The sequence below is a fragment of the Cucumis sativus genome, chromosome 2 (assembly GCF_000004075.3).
Source record: "Cucumis sativus cultivar 9930 chromosome 2, Cucumber_9930_V3, whole genome shotgun sequence".
NCBI lineage: Eukaryota > Viridiplantae > Streptophyta > Magnoliopsida > Cucurbitales > Cucurbitaceae > Cucumis > Cucumis sativus.
Window position 1 is genome coordinate 3,005,762 of NC_026656.2, and position 20,216 is coordinate 3,025,977.

Here is a 20,216-nt window from a genome sequence, read left to right on the forward strand (position 1 = left end):
CCGGCGAGAACCCACGACAAGTCTTTTGATCTTTGTGTTTGTGTTTTTCCACCTTGTCTGGACCTGTGAATGACTGGAGGATGTTGTGAACTTTTTTTTAGACGTTGAATAATTTCACGTTTTTGCACTTTTGGATGAGGGTGGGTACGCTAGCTTATTCAATACTCGCAACAGATTTTCATTGTTTTCATCTCATGAGGAAAATACAGGTTTTGATCTTCTTTTCCGCATGTCCATCTTGTAGAAGTGTACTTCGATTGAATATTCACTCATTAATAGAAAATAAAATCAATCGTTAAGCATGAGATTTAGAAAAATATTCACTCATTGATCAGTTTACTGATTTAGAAAAATGTTCCCAAAGTATGAGATTTGAAATAATTGTTAAGCATATTTTATGATAAGTTATTTAAGTAAAGAAAAAATATTTTAGACTCTAGTGTACAATGTATATATATATAGCAACTCTTCGGGGGATATGGCCTGCGTATAGAGGTTCCTTTGGTAGATACCTATGTATGCTATCACTAGGAATAAATTGATGAGAAGATCAGGGTTCTACAAAAATGATATCTGTAGGTTACCCACTTCATTGTAGCTATAACGAGATGAGACACTACTGATGCCTGAATTCTACCTTGTAAATATCATATAACAAGTTAAGGACCGTCAGAGGGTTCACCTTGTGATTCATATGGTATAACAAGAAAAATGATTTAATTATGCTAAAGACGAAGTTTAATTAAACTAGATTGTTTTGGGAAATATGTTTTGTTAAAACCATCACTCGCTAGGCTCTTTAGTTCTCCCTTTCCAAATGTTTTTTTTTCCAATTTATAGGTAGAGGTCGTGATCTGAGAATTTGACCGTTGTCTTTAGACTGCTGTATGAAGTTGTTTATAGTTTTGTTGTGAAGTGTCAGTTTTACGTTAATCCCTATCTTGTTCATAGTTTTTTGTAAAGTGAAGTCAGTTAAAAATCTTATTTTTCTTTTGGTTAAATGTGATGTCTGTAAATAAGCGGCGTTTAGCCTAAACATGTTTTGATCTAATGTAAAAGAGTATGTTTAAAGTATGTCTCTCATAGTTTCCGCTATAAGTCTTGAATTACTTCAAGTTCTTTAGCATGATAAAAGATAAGTAGTCAGAGTCAACTGGTGTTGTTCAGAAAGAGAGCAATGTCGGTTGACTTCATGCCACATTTTTTGTTGAGCAAGCAGGTGCTCAGGATGGGGTGTGACAATCTATCTGTTGAAGGATTTTGTTTATTCATCGTATGTGTTTTTGTTATTTTGTACTTATGTTAGTTGGTCTTATGTGGTGTCAAACTAGGGTTTTTGAAAAGGTTGGTGTTGAGTTTTGTTTCTATGTAAATAAGGTTATCTTTTGTCTCTAAAACTTATATAAAGTTTGTTTAATGAAAAATGCTCTACCCTGTTGTGCTTAACGTTATGCCTTAGCTTTCGCTGTTGTTTATCGTTTAATGGTTTAAGTTAAGGATCAACTGATGTCGTTGTTGAAGTAGGCTATATCGGTTGACTTCACACGACATCTTAAGCCTAGTAAGCAGGTGCTGGGGTGGGTGTGACAATGTTCATGCTTCCACGATTTTCATGATTTCCATGAATCGACTACTAGATGTTTTTTCTTTTTTATAAAACTTTATGAACACTTTACGTTATATTTTCTTTAAAACAGTATATTGTGGATTATTGTATGTCATAGATTATTTTATGTTTTGGCTTTGTTGAGGTGAAGATTGACTAAAGACTCATCTGAAAAACATAAAAAAAAAATAATAGTAAATTAATTAGAACAATATTGTATGAGCATCTCAACTGTGAGAGTTGAAAGGCAACAATGTTCTTCAATAATAGCCAATCACCTTGCAAAACCATATCCTCACATTCAACCGAGGAGAAAGAGTCATTTAGAAAAGTTATAAAAAAAGAAACTGATGCATACCTAACCCAACCTAAAAATATGGGTTGGGTTGAGAAAGTCTCTCAACCCAATCCAATTCAACCCATCCCAACCTATTTACACCCTATAAGAGCCTAAGTTTTTAGGTTCTGTAGACTGACTTATGATGTAACTTTGATATGTGTCTTAATGGCTAATACGGTCATTCATCGATCACTCGTCATGTATGTATACATGATAAATATTTATGGTTATGTACATGACGTTACCTATGTTAAACTATAATGTTATGGGATGCTATGGCTAACATGTAAAGGATTTGGTGGTGGAATTTGGGAAAATGTTGCCACGTAGAGGTGCTCGCTGGGGTGGTCAAGGAGGCAGAGGAGCATGACTTAATCAACTTGATGAACAAACTGCTGAACAGGGTTATTGTTGCCAACCCTGTTACACCCGACACCCATGCTGATCTTACTACCATGATGACTCGGCTAGAGCAGAGCTTTAGAGACATTTGTGACTGAAGTGGTTGATATTTAAGTTTTGAGTTTAGAGATTGTCTAAGAACTCAACCATCATTATTGTGGATTAAAACTTTATTTTCTCTTTTTAATGGATTGTTCTGAAAGTCAACTAGATTTGGTTGGAAGTGAGTGGAGCACAAACTTAACAAAAACCTAGTTGAAACACAGGAGTAAGTTATATGTCAATCACTAAAAAGGAGAATGTATTAGATAATTACTTTATTGTAGTTAAACATTTTATATAGTTTTTCTTTGGATTGTGTACATAAACTTCCGAGACTTAGATGATATTGCACCAAACTAAGTTATGAAACTCTAAGTCTTATTCTATTTGTATTTGTTTGTTTCTTAATTGCCATCTCTCCATCAATATTGTTGTTTATGACATTTTCAGATAGGCCAGAAAAAAACCTTCCAATCGAGAGATTTTATGATTACTAAATAACTTTGATTTAGTACTGCACCAATAATTAGCTACTTAAAAGAGTTTGATCGATACATTTATTATACTTCTATGATTTATAATTTCATTGAATTTCAAGATCATTCGTACTTATATTTACTATATAGTTTAAATAAATATATAGTAAACACTTCTATTTCACATTCACTGGAAAATAAAGAAGGGGCAAAGATTATGGCTAAATATTATAAAAGTACAACACACCTTTATTACATATATATATAAAAAAAAGCTTAAAATACAACACATCTTCATTACATGTAGAAAAAAAGCTAAAAGTACAACACACCATTACACAGAAAAAAGCTACTTTAATAAGCACTCTTGTTGATCTTGTTTATTATTGAGTAGCTGAAGTAGCTTTTCGGCACACACAAACAAGGAAATAAGTTTAGAATAACCACACCATATAATAATATAGATAGTTAATTCAAATATAGAGTTGATCTCTTCAGATAGAGATACTATTTGGAATTCCTCTCCCTGTGAGTCCTTCAGCACTTGATGGAAGAAGCAAAGTATATGGAACATTAACAGGTCCAGTTCTATTCTTGAGATTCACATCTTTGTTCCTTTCAATAATATTACTTTCAACTTCAGACATTGCTTTTCCAAAATACTCACACAGTTCCAATGCATCTTTTTCTGAAGTCCATTCCGTGCTAGCTCTTTCTCCAAGATAAAGTTCATCAGAAGCATGCCTTGACAATATTTCAATTAGTGAAACTCCAAGAAGTGTTTGCAACATTGAATTCATTGTTTTCAAGTAAGCCTTCTCAGGCTTTGATTCAAGTTCTTTGTACTCAGCACTTCCTACTTCAGGCATATGCCTACGACTTATCGTTGGTCGATTGGGAATAAAGCCTCCATATGGATATTGTCCAAAGTTAACTGCAGCATGAAGGGCTGAAGATACCCATATGATAGTAGTACATGTTTCGACTAGTTCGTCGAAATTTTGCAACTTAGGCCACCATGATTCATTTTTCTTATCAGCATGACCTTTCTCTCTAACCTCTTTCCACCAAGATTGAAGTTCAACATCATTTTGAATTGTATTATCATTTTTGTAGTATAGAGAGCAATAGTTTGTAACCCATGTTTTGATTGTTGACCAAATCTCAAGCCCATCAACAGCAAATGGATAATCCTCTATGAGTAACTTAAGTCCATATGTTGATCTTGCATCCTCAACCGCTACACCTCTACATAAATAATCGAAGCATAATAAAACGCTCATCTTTGTAATATATTAATAAGGGAAAATATTGCACAAACCACCTTAATTACGGAGCTAGTTATGATTATCATTATTCTATAGGGAACTTCTTAATTGCTTGCAACAAACTCCACCAGAGGTGACTAATCAACTAATTAAAAGTTCCGGTGTATATAATTGCAACAAACCTTTATAGTTTAAGAGACTAATTTATGAAATTAAAAGGCTTAATTAACTGTGTAATTGGTGATTTACCTCTTGATGAGATCAGCAGGGAGTGCTTGCTCACGGAAATTCCATTCTTTATATATGTGAGAAGATAACTCCATGGCATACTTTGATTGAAAATGGGTTTGTTCAAGAAGACCATCACCATTAACAAGGACTTGTCTTGCAAATGCATTGATAAACATAGTGTCTTTGTAATGAGGAACAAGTAGCTTATGAATTGGATGAAGCGCACTCAATTGTCTATGTGTTGCAATCACAAATGGCTCTTGTACTGCATGAGTATGTAACCTACAATAATAATTTCCAAGCGTTACATCATATATTTCAAATAATTACAACCATACATATTATAAAACGTTTTAATTTGACGAGTAATTAATTATTTGCAAACATACCAATGGCTGATAAGTTGATGGTAACCAGCATCATTGACAACCACATAAGCCTTAGCCAATTGCCATATTGACTTTTGAACTCCTTCTTCAGCTGGAAAAATTGTTTGCTATTTGCACCAAACTGATCACCTTGAGGGTGTGGCAGACTCAACTCAATAACCAATGGCTTCAAAGTTTCATCATCTTTCAAAAATAGCAAAGTTCTTGTGGCATATGCTTTTGTTTTTGTTGAATTTATTTTTCTAAGATATGGCATTAATGCATCATGGTGATCCAATGTGAATAGTTTCCTCTGATTCAATGCCTATATATAGATGAGAAAAAAATGTTGATTACAATAATATAATATAATTTGAAAAAAAAAAAAAGTTCGGGTGTTTTTAATATTTACCTCATCGACTGTAAGACCTTCTAAGCCAGACTTGATGTCTTTTTCAGTAATCTTGCTATGTTGATCACCATAAATATTTGGGTCAAGTTTGCTTTTGGGAGGAAATACCTATAGAAATATATACAAATATTTTTTTGAAAAAAAGATTAATGTGCAAAGCTTGAACTGAGAAAATAAAAAAGCTGAATTTTTTTTACCTCAAGACGACGAATGATTAGAGGGTTAACTCCAGCTAGCATTTCTCTTGCAAATTCTTCGTCTGTTTGCCATGCAAACTTGTCCTCTATTCGTAATTATTAGAGAAAAAAAAAAATAAAAGTATTATTTTCATAAATTTAAACACCTAAAATAGAATTTGAATTTTCTATCAAATAGGTCATAGAATGTATGTGTTAATTAAATAATGAGATGAAAATTAATGTATATATATAGTATACCTTTAACAACTTGTGGGGGTGAAAATTTGAGAAAGCGTTGGTCATTATCGGTCCTAAGAAGTTCTTGGAACATTGGAGGTGTGAAATCCTTAGTGAGATTTCTAAAGACATCCAATGGAACAGGAAGTCCTCCTTCATAAAGATCATGAACATCTTGAAATTTTTCAAACTCTCCACCTGGCCGTGTAATATTTACTATGTTTATAAGTGCTGGAAAAACTGTTGATGCAAGTGATTTCAGTGCAAATCCAAGAAAATCTGATAACTTCAAGTGTCCAAAATTTTCATCTCTTGGTACGTAAATGTTTAATCCTGATACCACTGACAATCTACTCTCATAGTTCGAATCTGACAACAAAAAAATTCGTAAATTATACTTTCAAATATTTGGCTAAGGAATTTCATAAATTACTAAATGGTTAACAAATGGGCCGTAATTATAAATCATACCTTTCCAGTGTCGTTGTCGTCCAGTTCTTCCACGACGAGGGTAAGGATATTTGCTCCCTCCAAGAATTGGACGCCCATCACCGGGCTCGGAAATGTCATTGTAGAGATCGTAGTCGTAAATTCTATCCCATTCCTTACGTTCTCCAGTTCCATCTCCTCTAAGATTCAACAATTCTTCCTCTCTATACTTACGAAGAGGATTCGGTGTATCCTTTGGAAGATATGTCTATACACAAAAGAAATAAACTAATTATTATTAATTCCTTATGCAGGAGAGAAAAGAGTGAGGTAAAACAAAGAAGGGAAAAATAATTTATTCTTATTTTCTTTCTTTTGAACAAAGTAAGATAGATGTCGCAATGAGTGGATCGATCTCAGGATATCTTAACTAAGGTTGACACATCTTCTTAACCCACGGAAAAGTAATTCAATACTTACGTTATTAGCAAAGAAAATACGATCTTTTTTGTATCTTCCAGAAGGGTAAACCCATGAATTACAATCAAAATGGACTCTTCCATATCCAGGAACATCCTCAAGAGTGAGGGATTTGAGAAAGAAATGACTTGTATGTCCATTTTGAACGTAGAAAGCTCCTGGATATCCAAAATTACTATCATCCCATGAAAAGTTAACTTCGAACAGAGATTCTCCAGCAAATAATGGTGGGATAGAGGTAATCCATTTCTCCAAAAATGCCTTCTTCCCAACTTTCCCTCTTGAATCAAATGCTGTGAAAAAAAAATGTATTAGCAAAATATAAAAGTTTTAACAACGGGACAATGGCCATGCATACCAAAATCTATTAATGATATATAATTTATTATTATATATATTGTCCATTAGTTGTAGGCAAATATTTTATATCTATAATTTCTTTTTTATTTTATTATCATATTATATCTGCTAATACCTTTTGACGTGATTGTTATATATTTCCAACTGCCTCTACTTTTTAAAGTAGGGCCTACGTTGAAAAAAAACAAGAATATACCTTGAGGTCCTTTCTCTATTGGATATATATTGAAATGAGAGTGTGAGATATGGTGAGAATGTTAAGAATAAGTTAGCCTAGTAAATATATGGGATCACCTACTAACTCATGCTGAGTTAAGTATCTTTTAGAAAAATAGTAAGAAAATACCAAGAATAGAGAGACTAAACTTATAATTTAACCGTAAATTTAGATTAGGGGGAAGAGATGTTACAAGCTTGAGTGGCACTGATGAGTTGAAAGGTAACACCACTACCCAAGATCTCAGTGAAGGTATCGAGAACAGAAGAATGTAATTGAGTGAAATCCAAAACATTACTTCTCATAAGAATCACTTTCCCTTTGATTTTTTTATCTCCAATACTTGAAACTTTATCAACAATGTTACCACCGGCATTGAGAACAGAGCCTGCAAGATCTCCAGTAGTATTCAAGGCTCCCTCAATGATGTTCTTCCCAATTCCGAACATTTTCACTCTTTTTGTAATTCTTTTTTTCTCTCTATGTTTGGAACTTAGAAGATGGTTTGTAATAAGAACGGTTCGGGGATGGTATTTATAGCACAAAAAAGTGTTTTTCCTCTCTTTGAATAAGATACGAACACAATCATACAATGTTTGACTACTCGTTATTTCCATTTCACGTATATGAAATTTTTACATTTTCAAATGCTTATCAACCCTATCTTTGAAACTTTGGTTTAAGCCCTTTGTTCTCTTTTTTGTTTTCGAGTTACTTAATCATAATCGTTTTTTTATTCTATTCTTTGCTTATGATTAAAGATGGAACTTTGAAATTATATAGTAATGTCAGTTTCATTTCTAATTAATCTTCATGTAAATTATATAGTGTGCTTTATTTTTTGTTCAAATTTATGATTGATGTATTTGTAGAGGAATAGGAAAAAGAAATGTGTGTTATTTGAATATATAACAAGTCATAACTATTATATAAAATTGGTCGTGATTAATTAATTATTTGTCAACATGTGTACGACCCAACTAATATAAAACTCTATAAATTAGGCATACCCAACAATAAAACTCTATAAATTAAGTATGTTAATCTAATTGAGATACATTAGTGTATTTATTGATATCTTCTACTATTTGTTACTTGTTAATTTTAAAAAAAAAAACTAAAAAGAAATTAAACTTATACTATTGCTTTTGAGATTAATTAGAAGTTAGGATTCTTCCCTGGTTATGTATGCTTTTAAAAAAGTTCAGTTGCTTAATCAACAAATCTTCAAATTATTATTATGAGATGTTGTATTCATTCAAAACAAGACTAAAAGAGGAAAATGCCTTGAAAAGTTAATGCATACATAATTTTATTAAATTTTCATAGATAGGAGAATTAAATTTGGAACTTGAAAAAAAATGTTCTAATAAGGACCCACTTGCACTCAGTGGCAAACATTAACATAAAAATTAAGCTCTTGGGTCCATGGTTGAACCAATTCTGTCCCTCAAATCCATGCCAAATAATAAATTGGATCACACACTAGAAATATCTTAGTAGCAAGTCTGAGTCGACACACCTAATATAAAAAAAAAAAATCTTGACCCAAGGTAACCGAAATTAGGAGTTTTGAGTAGAAATTGTAGCAAGAGAATAAATTGCAAAATGAAAAGTAAAACGAATATAATTCAATATAAAAAGAATCTTGTTGCGATTTCTCTCTTATCTAAAGAGATTGATCATTCATTGAAGTATCATTACTTAGTCATATGTAATCTTCATATAACCAATTTAATTGAAACCTACCAATAAATTTTCTTAGGCATAAATGTTTAACTTTTCGACGTCTAATTAACATTCAATAGGTTCAATTCTAGGTTAGTTAGAATCTATGCGCATCAAAATAGATTTACATGATAACCTAACTTATTGCTTCTAATTAACCAATTCTTATCTAATAGTTATGAGTCGAAGAATTTAGTGCAAGCAAGAGTTGTACATTCCATGCGTCCACGTATATAACAAAAATTTAATAACATTCAGAATTGAGCCAAAGATTGCAATAAAACTAGTTTAAGTTCTCACCAATTCTAAAGGATATAAAGGGAGAATTTAAAAAACCCAAGTTAGAAATGAGTACCTTAGCCTTTCATTCACATGTCGGATGATGAGAAAATGTTCGGGAATGAAAATAGCATTAAAGAAAGCAAAAAATAGAGAGAAAAAAAAGTGTAGAATAACGATTGATATTTTGTGCTAAATATATTTAAAATAGCGTCCAGACGCCACGACACTCAAGCTTATGCACACGCATCACATCTGCCTCAAATGTTCAGAACGTCGCAGCGCTTGGCCAATTATGCAAGTTAGGACCCTTCTGCCTTACAGCACCGCTCGAGTCGTCGTGGGGCAAATACAAGGTGGAAGCCTTTTTTACTTCTTTAGCTCATACAAACACCTCCGTTTGCTCTTGATTGCCTCAGGTTGGCATTGTTATTGTTGACGTCGTTTAACTCCAAATAGCTCAAAGTAACTCCAAAATGACATCAACTCATGATGAATTGCTCAACACCTATTAAATATCCAAACAAAAATGTAAAATCATCAAATGAGCTCGAATTAAGCAGAAATGGATAGCATATTTGATACCCTATCAATCTAACCATATAAAATTTGTAGGAATGACAAAATTAACAAGCTCAACCAAATTCAAATATAGTTGAATGTCTGAAATTCCTTCATAGTTAAAAATGTATGATTAAATTTGATTGTCATGATTATATATTAATATGATCAATGAAACTATTTTTTTGTTATTCAATTGTTGTACTATTATACTCATTTGATTACATTCTATTTAAATCTTTTTTTTTTTATATTTTCAAAAACAAAAAATACAAAAAAATAATTAAAATGTATTTGGTATATTTGTTTTTAATAATGATTTAAAAAAAAACAACTCTTGATATAACACTTTTTTTTAAAGGATACGATGGATCAGGAGGTACACTCGAATATCTCAATTAGGTGAACACCTCATTAGCAACTTCATCATTCCCGCATCATTAGATGAAATAACACATTCTTTTAAACAATAAATAGTCATTTTCTTTGCTTTTAGGTTTTGTTTTAAAAAATTGTCAAGCATTTTCAAATCTACGACAAAATAGAAAATTTGATTTTTTAATTTAAATTTTAAAATTTTAAAATGGAATTACAAAACATTTTTTTGAATGCAATGAAAAATAAGAATTTGTTTTTGTTTTTTCACAAAAATCTTTGATTTCTAAAATAATTTTCAGATCGCAAACCAAACGAGACCTAAATATTTTGCCCACTTTGCCATTTCTTGTCATTCCCCCTAATTGTATCATAAATTTTCCAATTTCATTTGATGGGTCATTTGTTAAAGTTTGTTTTTACTTCTTTTTAACTTTTGAATTTAGTTTAGTTTTCTTTATAAGGAGAATTTAATTTAGTTAAAGTAACTAAGTTGGCTATGTTGGTTGAAAATGACAAAAAGAGGTAAGTTTTTGAATTGAGGGTGCTTTTAAAACTTCAGCAAATTTGGGCATCATCCAACCAGTGCATGACGAATAAATGTGTTAAGGAAATATCAACTTAGTTGAGATATCTCGGTGCATCTCTTAATTATATTTGAAAAAGCCATTTAGAGAAGTTTTGTTGACGTGAAAGGCAAATCTTCCTTTAGCCATAGACAGAAAAGACAGAAAAGGAAAGCCTACTCTTCCTCTAGCCATAGACACAAAGAGATGGTGGATGAGTTGAAAAAACAAACCCTAGAGATTTACAGTTAAAGAACCGATAGAGAATTACAATATAGAAGATAAAAACCATAGAGAAATGGAGAGAAAAACCAATTAGCTTTGCACATATAAAAAAAAAAACGAAAAAATCCTAACAAAAGTTCAAATAATTCATAATACAATCAACAATGAGTATTCTTCTTAGTTATACTTCCTATTTTTACCGTTATATTATTATGTGATATTTTATCTATTTCTATATATATACATTGTTTCTTTTTTGATGCCCTAGTATTGCTTGCTTTATTTTGTATATTTATTTCTATTTCATCTTCCATAGTTGTTTTTCTCTTTACTTTATTCCTTTATTCACACAAATTAAAAAAAGTAAAATGTATGAAAAAAGAGAAGAAAGTAAGTAAGTAAATAAATTAGTTAATTAAATAAAGCAACATATGTTAGAAGAAATAGTTAGGTGTGCCCTTGCTACAATAGAAGATATATAGCCAACTTGTTGAAGAAGAGAGGAGAAAGATGAAGTTGGAAAAGAAGAAAGAAAAAAATTAGACGAGAGAAAAGTTGAAGAAGATGAGAATTATGAAGAAAGTGTTCTAATTTGAAACTTTTTTAAAGGTTTAAAACGATTTTGAATCTTATTATTCCTACTAGATGTCTTCTCAATAATAATTATTATTATTCAATATATACCAATGCTTTTAATATTAAGTAAGGAGAATTTTAAAATTTAGCAAAAGAAAAAAAATATGAAAGCATTTACAAATAGAGCATTATTATCAATATTATTTTTAATTTTTAATTTTCACTTTTGTTACATTTTAATCATAATATTATTCGAAAAAATGGTTTAAATGACAAAACTATAAATATATAGCAATTTTTTGAAAAAAATTATAAATATAGAAAAATCTATCGCTATAGATTTTTATTATTTATTCGTGATAGACCAATATTTGCAACATGGTCTATTATACTAATAGACTTTTATTATTGATAGACTTCGACAAATTTTGTTATATTTGTAAATTTTTTAAATTGTTGCTATTTTAATTATTTTGAATCTAATTGTTATAATTGCAACTACCCAAACTTTTTTATTGAAATAAATAATATTGTAAATTTCATTTCAATGTCCAATCACAATGTAAAAAAAGGATTGGTAGTGACTCATTTTTTTTTCTTTTAAAATTAAGCCTTTTAGAGGGTGTTAGTCGCTTCATGCATCTCGAGCATATGGAGACACCATATGTGAACTGCTTGGTTTATGTTTTCGCTATTGGTTTTAGAAAATTAAGATAATTAGATCAATAATGAGCCCAGGTTGGTTATGAAAAATTCTAAGTCGTTACCGATACGCAAATATAAGTGAGTGAAATGAAAAACGTGTTCGAACAAAAGTTCTTGTAAAAAGGGCACATGACGAGAAAATAGCCTAAAGGATTCACTTGCTGAGTAGTTTAAATATTCATAATTTTCCTAAAATGCTTTTCAGGTAAAGGTAAGAAAGGACGAAGGCGCTTAACGAGAAGATTATTTGTTTCCGCTCAGTGTTATGTATTTAAGAAGTCTTAAATGTTTAAAAGAGAAGGAGTATTCAGTTGAGTAGTTCAAACTTCAAGACCTTTTTATCTACGTTTTAACCCATTGCGATTATTTCATCAAACTTCTATATATTCACTTAGAAAATCTTTATATGGGAGTTTATGATAAGCTAATTTTGATTTTAAATTGTGTGGGTGGTAGTAATTAATGGCCTCAGTTAAAGATCAGGAGAGACATGGTTACAAACTTACCCCTATTTTATATCTAAACGATTCAATCGTTTTCTCCTTAATATATAATCACGTAGCTAGTTTAAGAAATTTGCTTATTATACAACACACATTACTTTAAAAGCAAACCTTTTATTCATTAATATATATATCAAGTACAAAGCTACTCTAAAGCACTCTTTTCTTTTATTTTATATCATGACTAGCCAAAGAAAGTAGCTTTTTTTTTTTCAAACATTAAACATAGGAGAGTTACAATAGAACATAAAGGAACGAAATATTACTAATCCAACCACATGCTCAAAGTGCCCCTTCAAATAGAGATACTGTTTGGAATTCCTCTACCTGTTAGACCTTCAGTACTTGATGGAAGAAGCAGAGTATATGGAACATTAACAGGTCCACTTCTATTCTTGAGATTCCCATCTTTGTTCCTTTCAATAATTCTACTTTCAACGTCATACATATCTTTTCCAAATTTCTCAAACCTTTCTATTGCATCTTTGTCTGAAGTCCACTTAATGCTATCCCTTTGTCCAAGATAAACTTCATCAGAAGCATGCCTTGACAATATTTCAATTAGTGAAACTCCAAGAAGTGTTTGCAACATTGAATTGACTGTTTTCAAGTAAGCCTTCTCAGGCTTTGATTCAAGTTCTTTGTACTCAGCACTTCCTACTTCAGGCATATGCCTACGACTTATAGTTGGTCGATTCGGAATAAAGCCTCCATAAGGATATTGTCCAAAGTTAACCGCAGCATGAAGAGCCGAAGATATCCATATGATGGTAGTACATGCTTCCACCAGTTCGTTGAAATTTTGCAACTTTGGCCACCATGTTTCATTTTTCTTATCAGCGTGACCTTTCTCTCTAGCCTCTTTCCACCAAGATTGAAGTTCAACATCATTTCGAATTGCATTGTCATCTTTGTAGTATAGAGAGCAATAGTTTGTCACCCATGTTTTGATAGTTGACCAAATCTCAAGCCCATCAACAGCAAATGGATAATCCTCTATGAGTAACTTAAGTCCATGTGGTGAACTTGCATCTTCAACCGCTACACCTCTACATAAATAATCAAAGGATATGAAAATGCTCATTTTTTAATAGTTAATTATAAGGGAAAATTCCACAAACCACCTCTGAATTATGGGACTAATAATGATCATCACTCTACGGAGACTAATAAACTCCACCCGGAGGTAACTGATCAACTAAATTAAAAGTAAAGGTGTGTAATTGTAACAGAGGCTTGATGGTGTGATTGGTGATTTACCTCTTAATGAGATCAGCAGGGAGTGCTTGCTCAAGGAAATTCCATTCTTTATATACGTGAGAAGACAACTCCATGGCATACTTTGATTGAAAGTGGGTTTGTTCAAGAAGACCATCACCATTAACAAGAACTTGTCTTGCAAATGCATTGATAAACATAGTATCTTTGTAATGTGGAACAAGTAACTTATGAATTGGATGAAGCACACTCAATTGTCTATGTGTTGCAATCACAAATGGCTCTTGTACTGCATGAGTATTCAACCTACAATAATAATTTCCGAGTGTTGAGATTACATCGTATATATAATTCAAATAATTACAACCATATATATTATAAAACATTTTAATTTGATGAGTAATTAATTATTTGCAAACATACCAATGGCTGATAAGTTGATGGTAACCAGCATCATTGACAACCACATAAGCCTTAGCCAATTGCCATATCGACTTTTGAACTCCTTCTTCAGCTGGAAAATATTGTTTGCTATTTGCACCAAACTGATCACCTTGAGGGTGTGGCAGACTCAACTCAATAACCAATGGCTTCAAAGTTCCATCATCTTTCAAAAGTAGCAAAGTTCTTGTGGCATATGCTTTTGTTTTTGTTGAATTTATTTTTCTAAGATATGGCATTAATGCATCATGGTGATCCAATATGTATAGTTTCTTCTGATTCAATGCCTACATATATAGATAGGAAAAAAAGTTATATTACAATAATATAATATAATTTGAAAAGAAAAACGAAAGTTTAGGTGTTTTTCAATATTTACCTCAGCAACTGTAAGACCTTCTAAGCCGAACTTTATGTCTTCTTCACTAATCTTGCTATGTTGATCACCATACAATTTTGGGTCAAGTTTGCTCTTAGGAGGAAATTCCTATATACATACAAAAGAAAATATATAATTTTTTGAAAAAAAAATTAATATGTAAAGCTGAATAGAGAATAAAAAAGCTGAAATTTTTTACCTCAAGACCACGAATGATTAGAGGGTTAACTCCAGCTAGCATTTCTCTTGCAAATTCTTCGTCGGTTAGCCAAGCAGACTTGTCGTCTATTTGTGGAAAAAATTCAAATTCAATTTAATTAACAAAATAAAAGTCGGTGAATCTGAAACCTATGAAACAGAATCTGAATTGCAAAAGAAAAAAAAAAACAATTGTCAATGTGTATTATACATACGTTTAACAACTTGTGGGGGTGAAAATTTGAGAAAGCGTTGGTCACTTTCGGTTCTAAGGAGTTCTTGAAACATTGGAGGTGTGAAATCCTTGGTTAGATTTCTAAAAACATTCAATGGAACAGGAAGTCCTCCTTCATAAAGATTATGAACATCTTGAAATTTATCAAACTCTCCACCTGGCCGTGTAATATTTACTATGTTTAAAAGTGCTGGTTGAACTGTTGATACAAGTGATTTCAATGCAAATCCAAGAAAATCTGATAACTTCAAGTGTCCAAAATTTTCATCTCTTGGTACGTAAATGTTTAATCCTGATACCACTGACAATCTACTCTCATAGTTGGAATCTGACAACCAAAAAAATCATAAATTAAGCTTTCAATTTGGCTAAGGAATATCATAAATTACTAAATGGGAATGAGGTTGTAATTAATAAATCTTAATTACCTTTCCTTTCTCGTGGTCGTCCAGTTCTTCCACGACGAGGGTAAGGGAATTGGCTGCCTCCAAGAATGGGACGTCCATCCCCAGGTTCTGAAATGTCATTGTAGATATCGTAGTCGTATATTCTATCCCATTCCTTACGCTCTCCAGTACCATCTCCTCTAAGGGTCAACAATTCTTCCTCTCTATACTTACGAAGAGGATTTGGTGTATCACTTGGAAGATATGTCTATACAGAAAGTCAAATAAACAAATTATTATTAATTCCTTGCAAGAGAGAAGAGAGTGAGGTAAAACAAAAAGGAAAAATAATTAATTCTATTTTCTTGTTTTTGAACACAGCATGATTGTTTGAGGGATTAATGGGTTATTTATTACTTACGTTATTGGCGAAAAAAATACGATCTTTCTTGTATCTTCCAGACGGATAAACCCATGAATTACAATCAAAATGGACACTACCAACGCCAGGAACATCCTCAAGAGTAAGAGATTTAAGGAAGAATTCACTTGTATGTCCATTTCTAATAAAGAAAGCTCCTGGAAATCCAAAACCATCTTCCCATGTAATGCTCACTTGAAACACTGATTCTCCAGCAAACAATGGTGGAATTGAAGTTAGCCATCTCTCCAAAAATGCTTTCTTCCCAACTTTGCCTCTTGACTCAAGTGCAGCTGTCAAAATTTCATTATTTTACAATTTGAATTAATCATCAAACCACATCATTCAATCAAACTTGATCTAACTTACCTTCTCAAACCATCTCTTCGCTTTCACTTTTGGGTCATAAAAATCTCTAAATTTTAGTTATCAATACTTAATAGTTTCTCAAAATATCCATCAAGTAAAATTCAACGAGAAAATAATATCACACACTTGCTCAGACATACACTTGCTCGATCTACTGTTATCTTAAATCAACATTTAACTTAAAAACTTAATTGATTTTATATCCAATTAAATTCTTTAAATTTCAAATATGTCACATAAGACAAAAAAAAAAAAAATGGATGAGCAGTAGGGCCTTCTTGCTCCCAAACACATGTCATTGCCTCATGACAAATGACTTCGGGCTGACTTATGAAATAATAAAACTAACATTGAAATTACTATTAAAGTATATTATTGATAGAATCTAAAAATTTTGTTAAACGTTTTAAATATTTTGTTAAATTTGCTACAATTCACTTACTATTATTATTATTAATAAGTTAAAAGATATAATAAAGACATTTTTTTAAATAGTAAAATAAATTAAAATATTTACACGATATAAAAAATTAAATTTTGCTATAAATTATAAATATTAAAATTTGCTACTTTTATAATTATAATTATTATAAAAAAAAAAAAAGTTAAGAGACTAAAAATCCTAATTTAACCATACACAAAGGTAAAGGGAGAGATTAAAGTGAAAGAGAAGTTACAAGTTTGAGTGGCACTAATGAGTTGGATAGAAACACCACCACCCAAGAGCTCAGTGAAGTTATCAAGAAGATTAGAATGGAATTCAGTGAAATCCAAAACATTGCTTCTCATAAGAATCACTTTTCCTTTGATTTTCTTTCCTCCAATATTGGAGATTTGGTCTGCAATGTTACCACCAGCATTGATAACAGAACCTGCAAGATCCCCAGTTGTATTGAAGGCTCCTTCAATGATGTTCTTCCCAATTCCAAACATTTTTCTCTCTTTTTTTTCTAACACTCTTTCTTTCTCTTTTGTTTTAATATAGCTTTAACAATGAGCTGTGTTGTGAGGATGAATGAATTTTTGTGGTGTATTTATAGCAAAAATTGAAGAACTTTGGTCCTCTCTCTTTCATTTGACTGATAAGGATAATGAAAAAAAATATATGTATATAACATACATATGAAAAGTGGGGTTCACCGTAATGTCCAATGATTCACATTTCTGAATATGCATTAAAAGATTAGTTTACAAGGACGTCACCTAGCCTTTATTTTTAACTGAGATGAAATTGAAGAGGGAAAAGTGGGGCACCTTTCTTTTCTATAATATATGGAAAAAGGACAAGTAAATTTCTAATTAAAGAAAATCTTATCTTCTCCAGTCTCTTAAACGTGTCAGAAAAAAAAAATAATGAAATTCTTTTTCTTTTTAGTTTTCAAGTATAGAAGAATACATGGGTTTGGTAAGTTTTTGAAAATGTTGGTTTTTAGTCCTCAAATTTATAGAAATCTAACTCTTTCTTTCAATTTTAAAATATATATATCTTAGTTTTTGAGTTCTTATGAAAAGGAGAATGGTAAAGAAAATAGCAAATATGATTAAATACTTACCGATAGACATCAATATTTTTCTATCAATGACATTGATAGGTAGTGGTAAAAGTCTGTCAATTTCTATTATTGATAGAATAACAAATTTTACTATAACTTATAAATATTTTAATTTATTTCATTATTTTTAAAAGTGTCCTTTTTAAAATTAGATTAAAAAGGTTTTTGAAAGTATTTTTTTAGGGGTATTTTTAAAATAGCAAAATAAAGTAAAATATTTGCGAGCTATAGAAAAATCTTGAATTCTATCTGATAGTCTTCTATTACTATAGTATATCAATGACTATCAGTGATAGAATTTGCTATAGGTTGTAAATATTTTGTAAAATTTGCTATTTTTGAAGATTCTCCTATTTTTATTTAATTTTTTAAAAATAGTAATATGATATTTAAAGGAAAATTTTCAAAAATAACAAACTTTAAAGAATATTTACAACCTATAGCAAATTCTATCATCGATAGTTATTGATATGCTATAGTGATAGAAGACTATCATTGATAAAATCTAAAATTTTGATATAACTTGTAAATATTTTAATTTATTTTGTTATTTTTAAAAAGTTTCATATTTAAATTTAAAAAACTTAGTTTGTAGCGAGGATCTGGTTTTTAAAAATTATTCTTCTAATAAAATTCAAATAATGAAACAATATATTTTAAAAGTTCATTTTTATAAAGTTTGAAACTAAAAATAAACATTTTAAAAATTTATACACAAAAAGTAAATAATCTTTAAAATTAAGGATTAGAAGAAAATTATACTTTCATACTTATAAATATATTTTAGTTCGTTTTGCTACCATTCAAAACAACCTTACTTTATAACTACCATTTCAGTAACATGTACATATATATAATTTAGCTAGCATGAAGGTTCGATCACATATTGTACTTTTATATGCATGTGAAAAAGGACATTTCTTTAATATATATCCATATATATATGTGTGGAAAAAGGACATTTCTTTAATATCTGTCCATATATGTGTGTGGAAAAAGGAAGAAGGAAATTTGATAATAGAAGACTCATTTTCTCACCTCTTTTAAACGTGTCCATTAGAAACAAAAAATTGTACTACAAGAAAACTATTTTGGTGTAGGGTTTTCTTAAAAAAAAATATAGCAAAGTATAAAATAATTTTGAAAAAAAATCCACAAGCCCACGGTATATGTGAAACAGCAAAAATGCTAAAAATGCTGTTTAGAAATGCAACAATACAGGATTTTGGTTAACATTTTTTTTATTGATCTTCTAAACAATTTAGTTCTTATCGAAGATGATGAATATGAAGTAGAAGATTAAAACGATCGATCCTATACTCCAAACACCTAAGAAAGAAGATCTAGAAGAAAAGAGAAAATGAATAAATCACAAACAAACAAGATGAATAAGTCGCAAAGATAAAGAAGAATAAAAAGTGAAGAAGTGCACAACTCGTCTGCATTATTCAAAATCAACAAGCACATATATAGAATTTATGAAAAATTAATTGAATTTCATGGATTTTTCTTATTTTGTTATATTTAAAAGTTTTGTTACATTTATGTAAATTAATCTTTACTGTATTTATATAAATACATATTTTGATTCATTTGATTGTATTTGAAAACAACCCTTATAATTATGACTACCATTCTTGGTTAGATGAACATTATTGAGTTATAAAAGGTTGGAAGATGTCCTTACCTACATATATATATATATATATATATATATTGTATTAAAAAAGAATATATACAAATGTATATAGTAACATACGAAAAGGACAAGGATTTTCTTAACAAAATCACATTTTCTCACCTTTTTTAAACGTGTCCACTAGGAGAAAAAATAATTGTACTTTTACAAGAAATTATAGTTTGCAATCATTTCATTTGCTATTGTCCAAAACAACCCTAAACTTCACTATGAACATAATTCTTTATAACTTCAATATGAACATAATTCAATTGACACGGAGACTCGATTTCCTAGCTACATGTTGTATTAAAAAATTAAAAAAGTCTAAACATAGGTTTTAAAGTTTAGTTTTGTTACCAATGGAAGTAGTTTTAAAAATGAGGGCAGAATCCTCTAAAGAACCTCTGAAGAAGGCATTCTGCTCAATGGAACTCTAAACGTATCTCTTTTTCGTAACTAAGATAGCCTCTTGTATTTCATATTTCATATTTCATTAAATTGGAAGGCTTTTCTCTAATCTTATCCTTAGAGTACTTTTTATATGATTGCTCCTTTGTACATTTTTTCTTATTAATGCATCACTTTTGGATCGGATAGTGATGATGATACTAAACTCTCGACATTAAAAAAAAATGATCAAAAATATTTTTTTTGAATAATTAAATATAAAATTTCATCTTTACTTTTAATAAATTATAATAAAAAAATACTCGAAAATACCTCTAAAACTATGCTTAGGAATGAGGGAGCTTCTTTTTTTATTTAAGTAA

At 30.5% G+C, this 20,216-nt stretch overlaps 2 protein-coding genes across 2 annotated transcripts; both read right to left on the reverse strand.

The window, feature by feature from the left end:
* Positions 1-3,069: 3,069 nt before the first annotated feature.
* Positions 3,070-7,550, reverse strand: LOC101207163 (linoleate 9S-lipoxygenase 6). Its single transcript, XM_031881516.1, is given in 10 exon segments — positions 3,070-4,114; positions 4,384-4,647; positions 4,755-4,851; positions 4,854-5,058; positions 5,146-5,253; positions 5,343-5,428; positions 5,583-5,930; positions 6,033-6,258; positions 6,471-6,763; positions 7,241-7,550. Coding segments are annotated over 10 exon segments (2,637 nt in total). The 5' UTR covers positions 7,497-7,550; the 3' UTR covers positions 3,070-3,360.
* Positions 7,551-12,645: 5,095 nt separating this feature from the next.
* LOX2 (linoleate 9S-lipoxygenase 6-like) lies at positions 12,646-17,145 on the reverse strand (the record flags this gene model as incomplete). The annotated part of the gene is given in 9 exon segments (NM_001305766.1): positions 12,646-13,614; positions 13,826-14,089; positions 14,207-14,511; positions 14,604-14,711; positions 14,803-14,888; positions 15,017-15,364; positions 15,465-15,690; positions 15,844-16,136; positions 16,890-17,145. Coding segments are annotated over 9 exon segments (2,640 nt in total).
* Between the last annotated feature and the right edge of the window lie 3,071 nt (positions 17,146-20,216).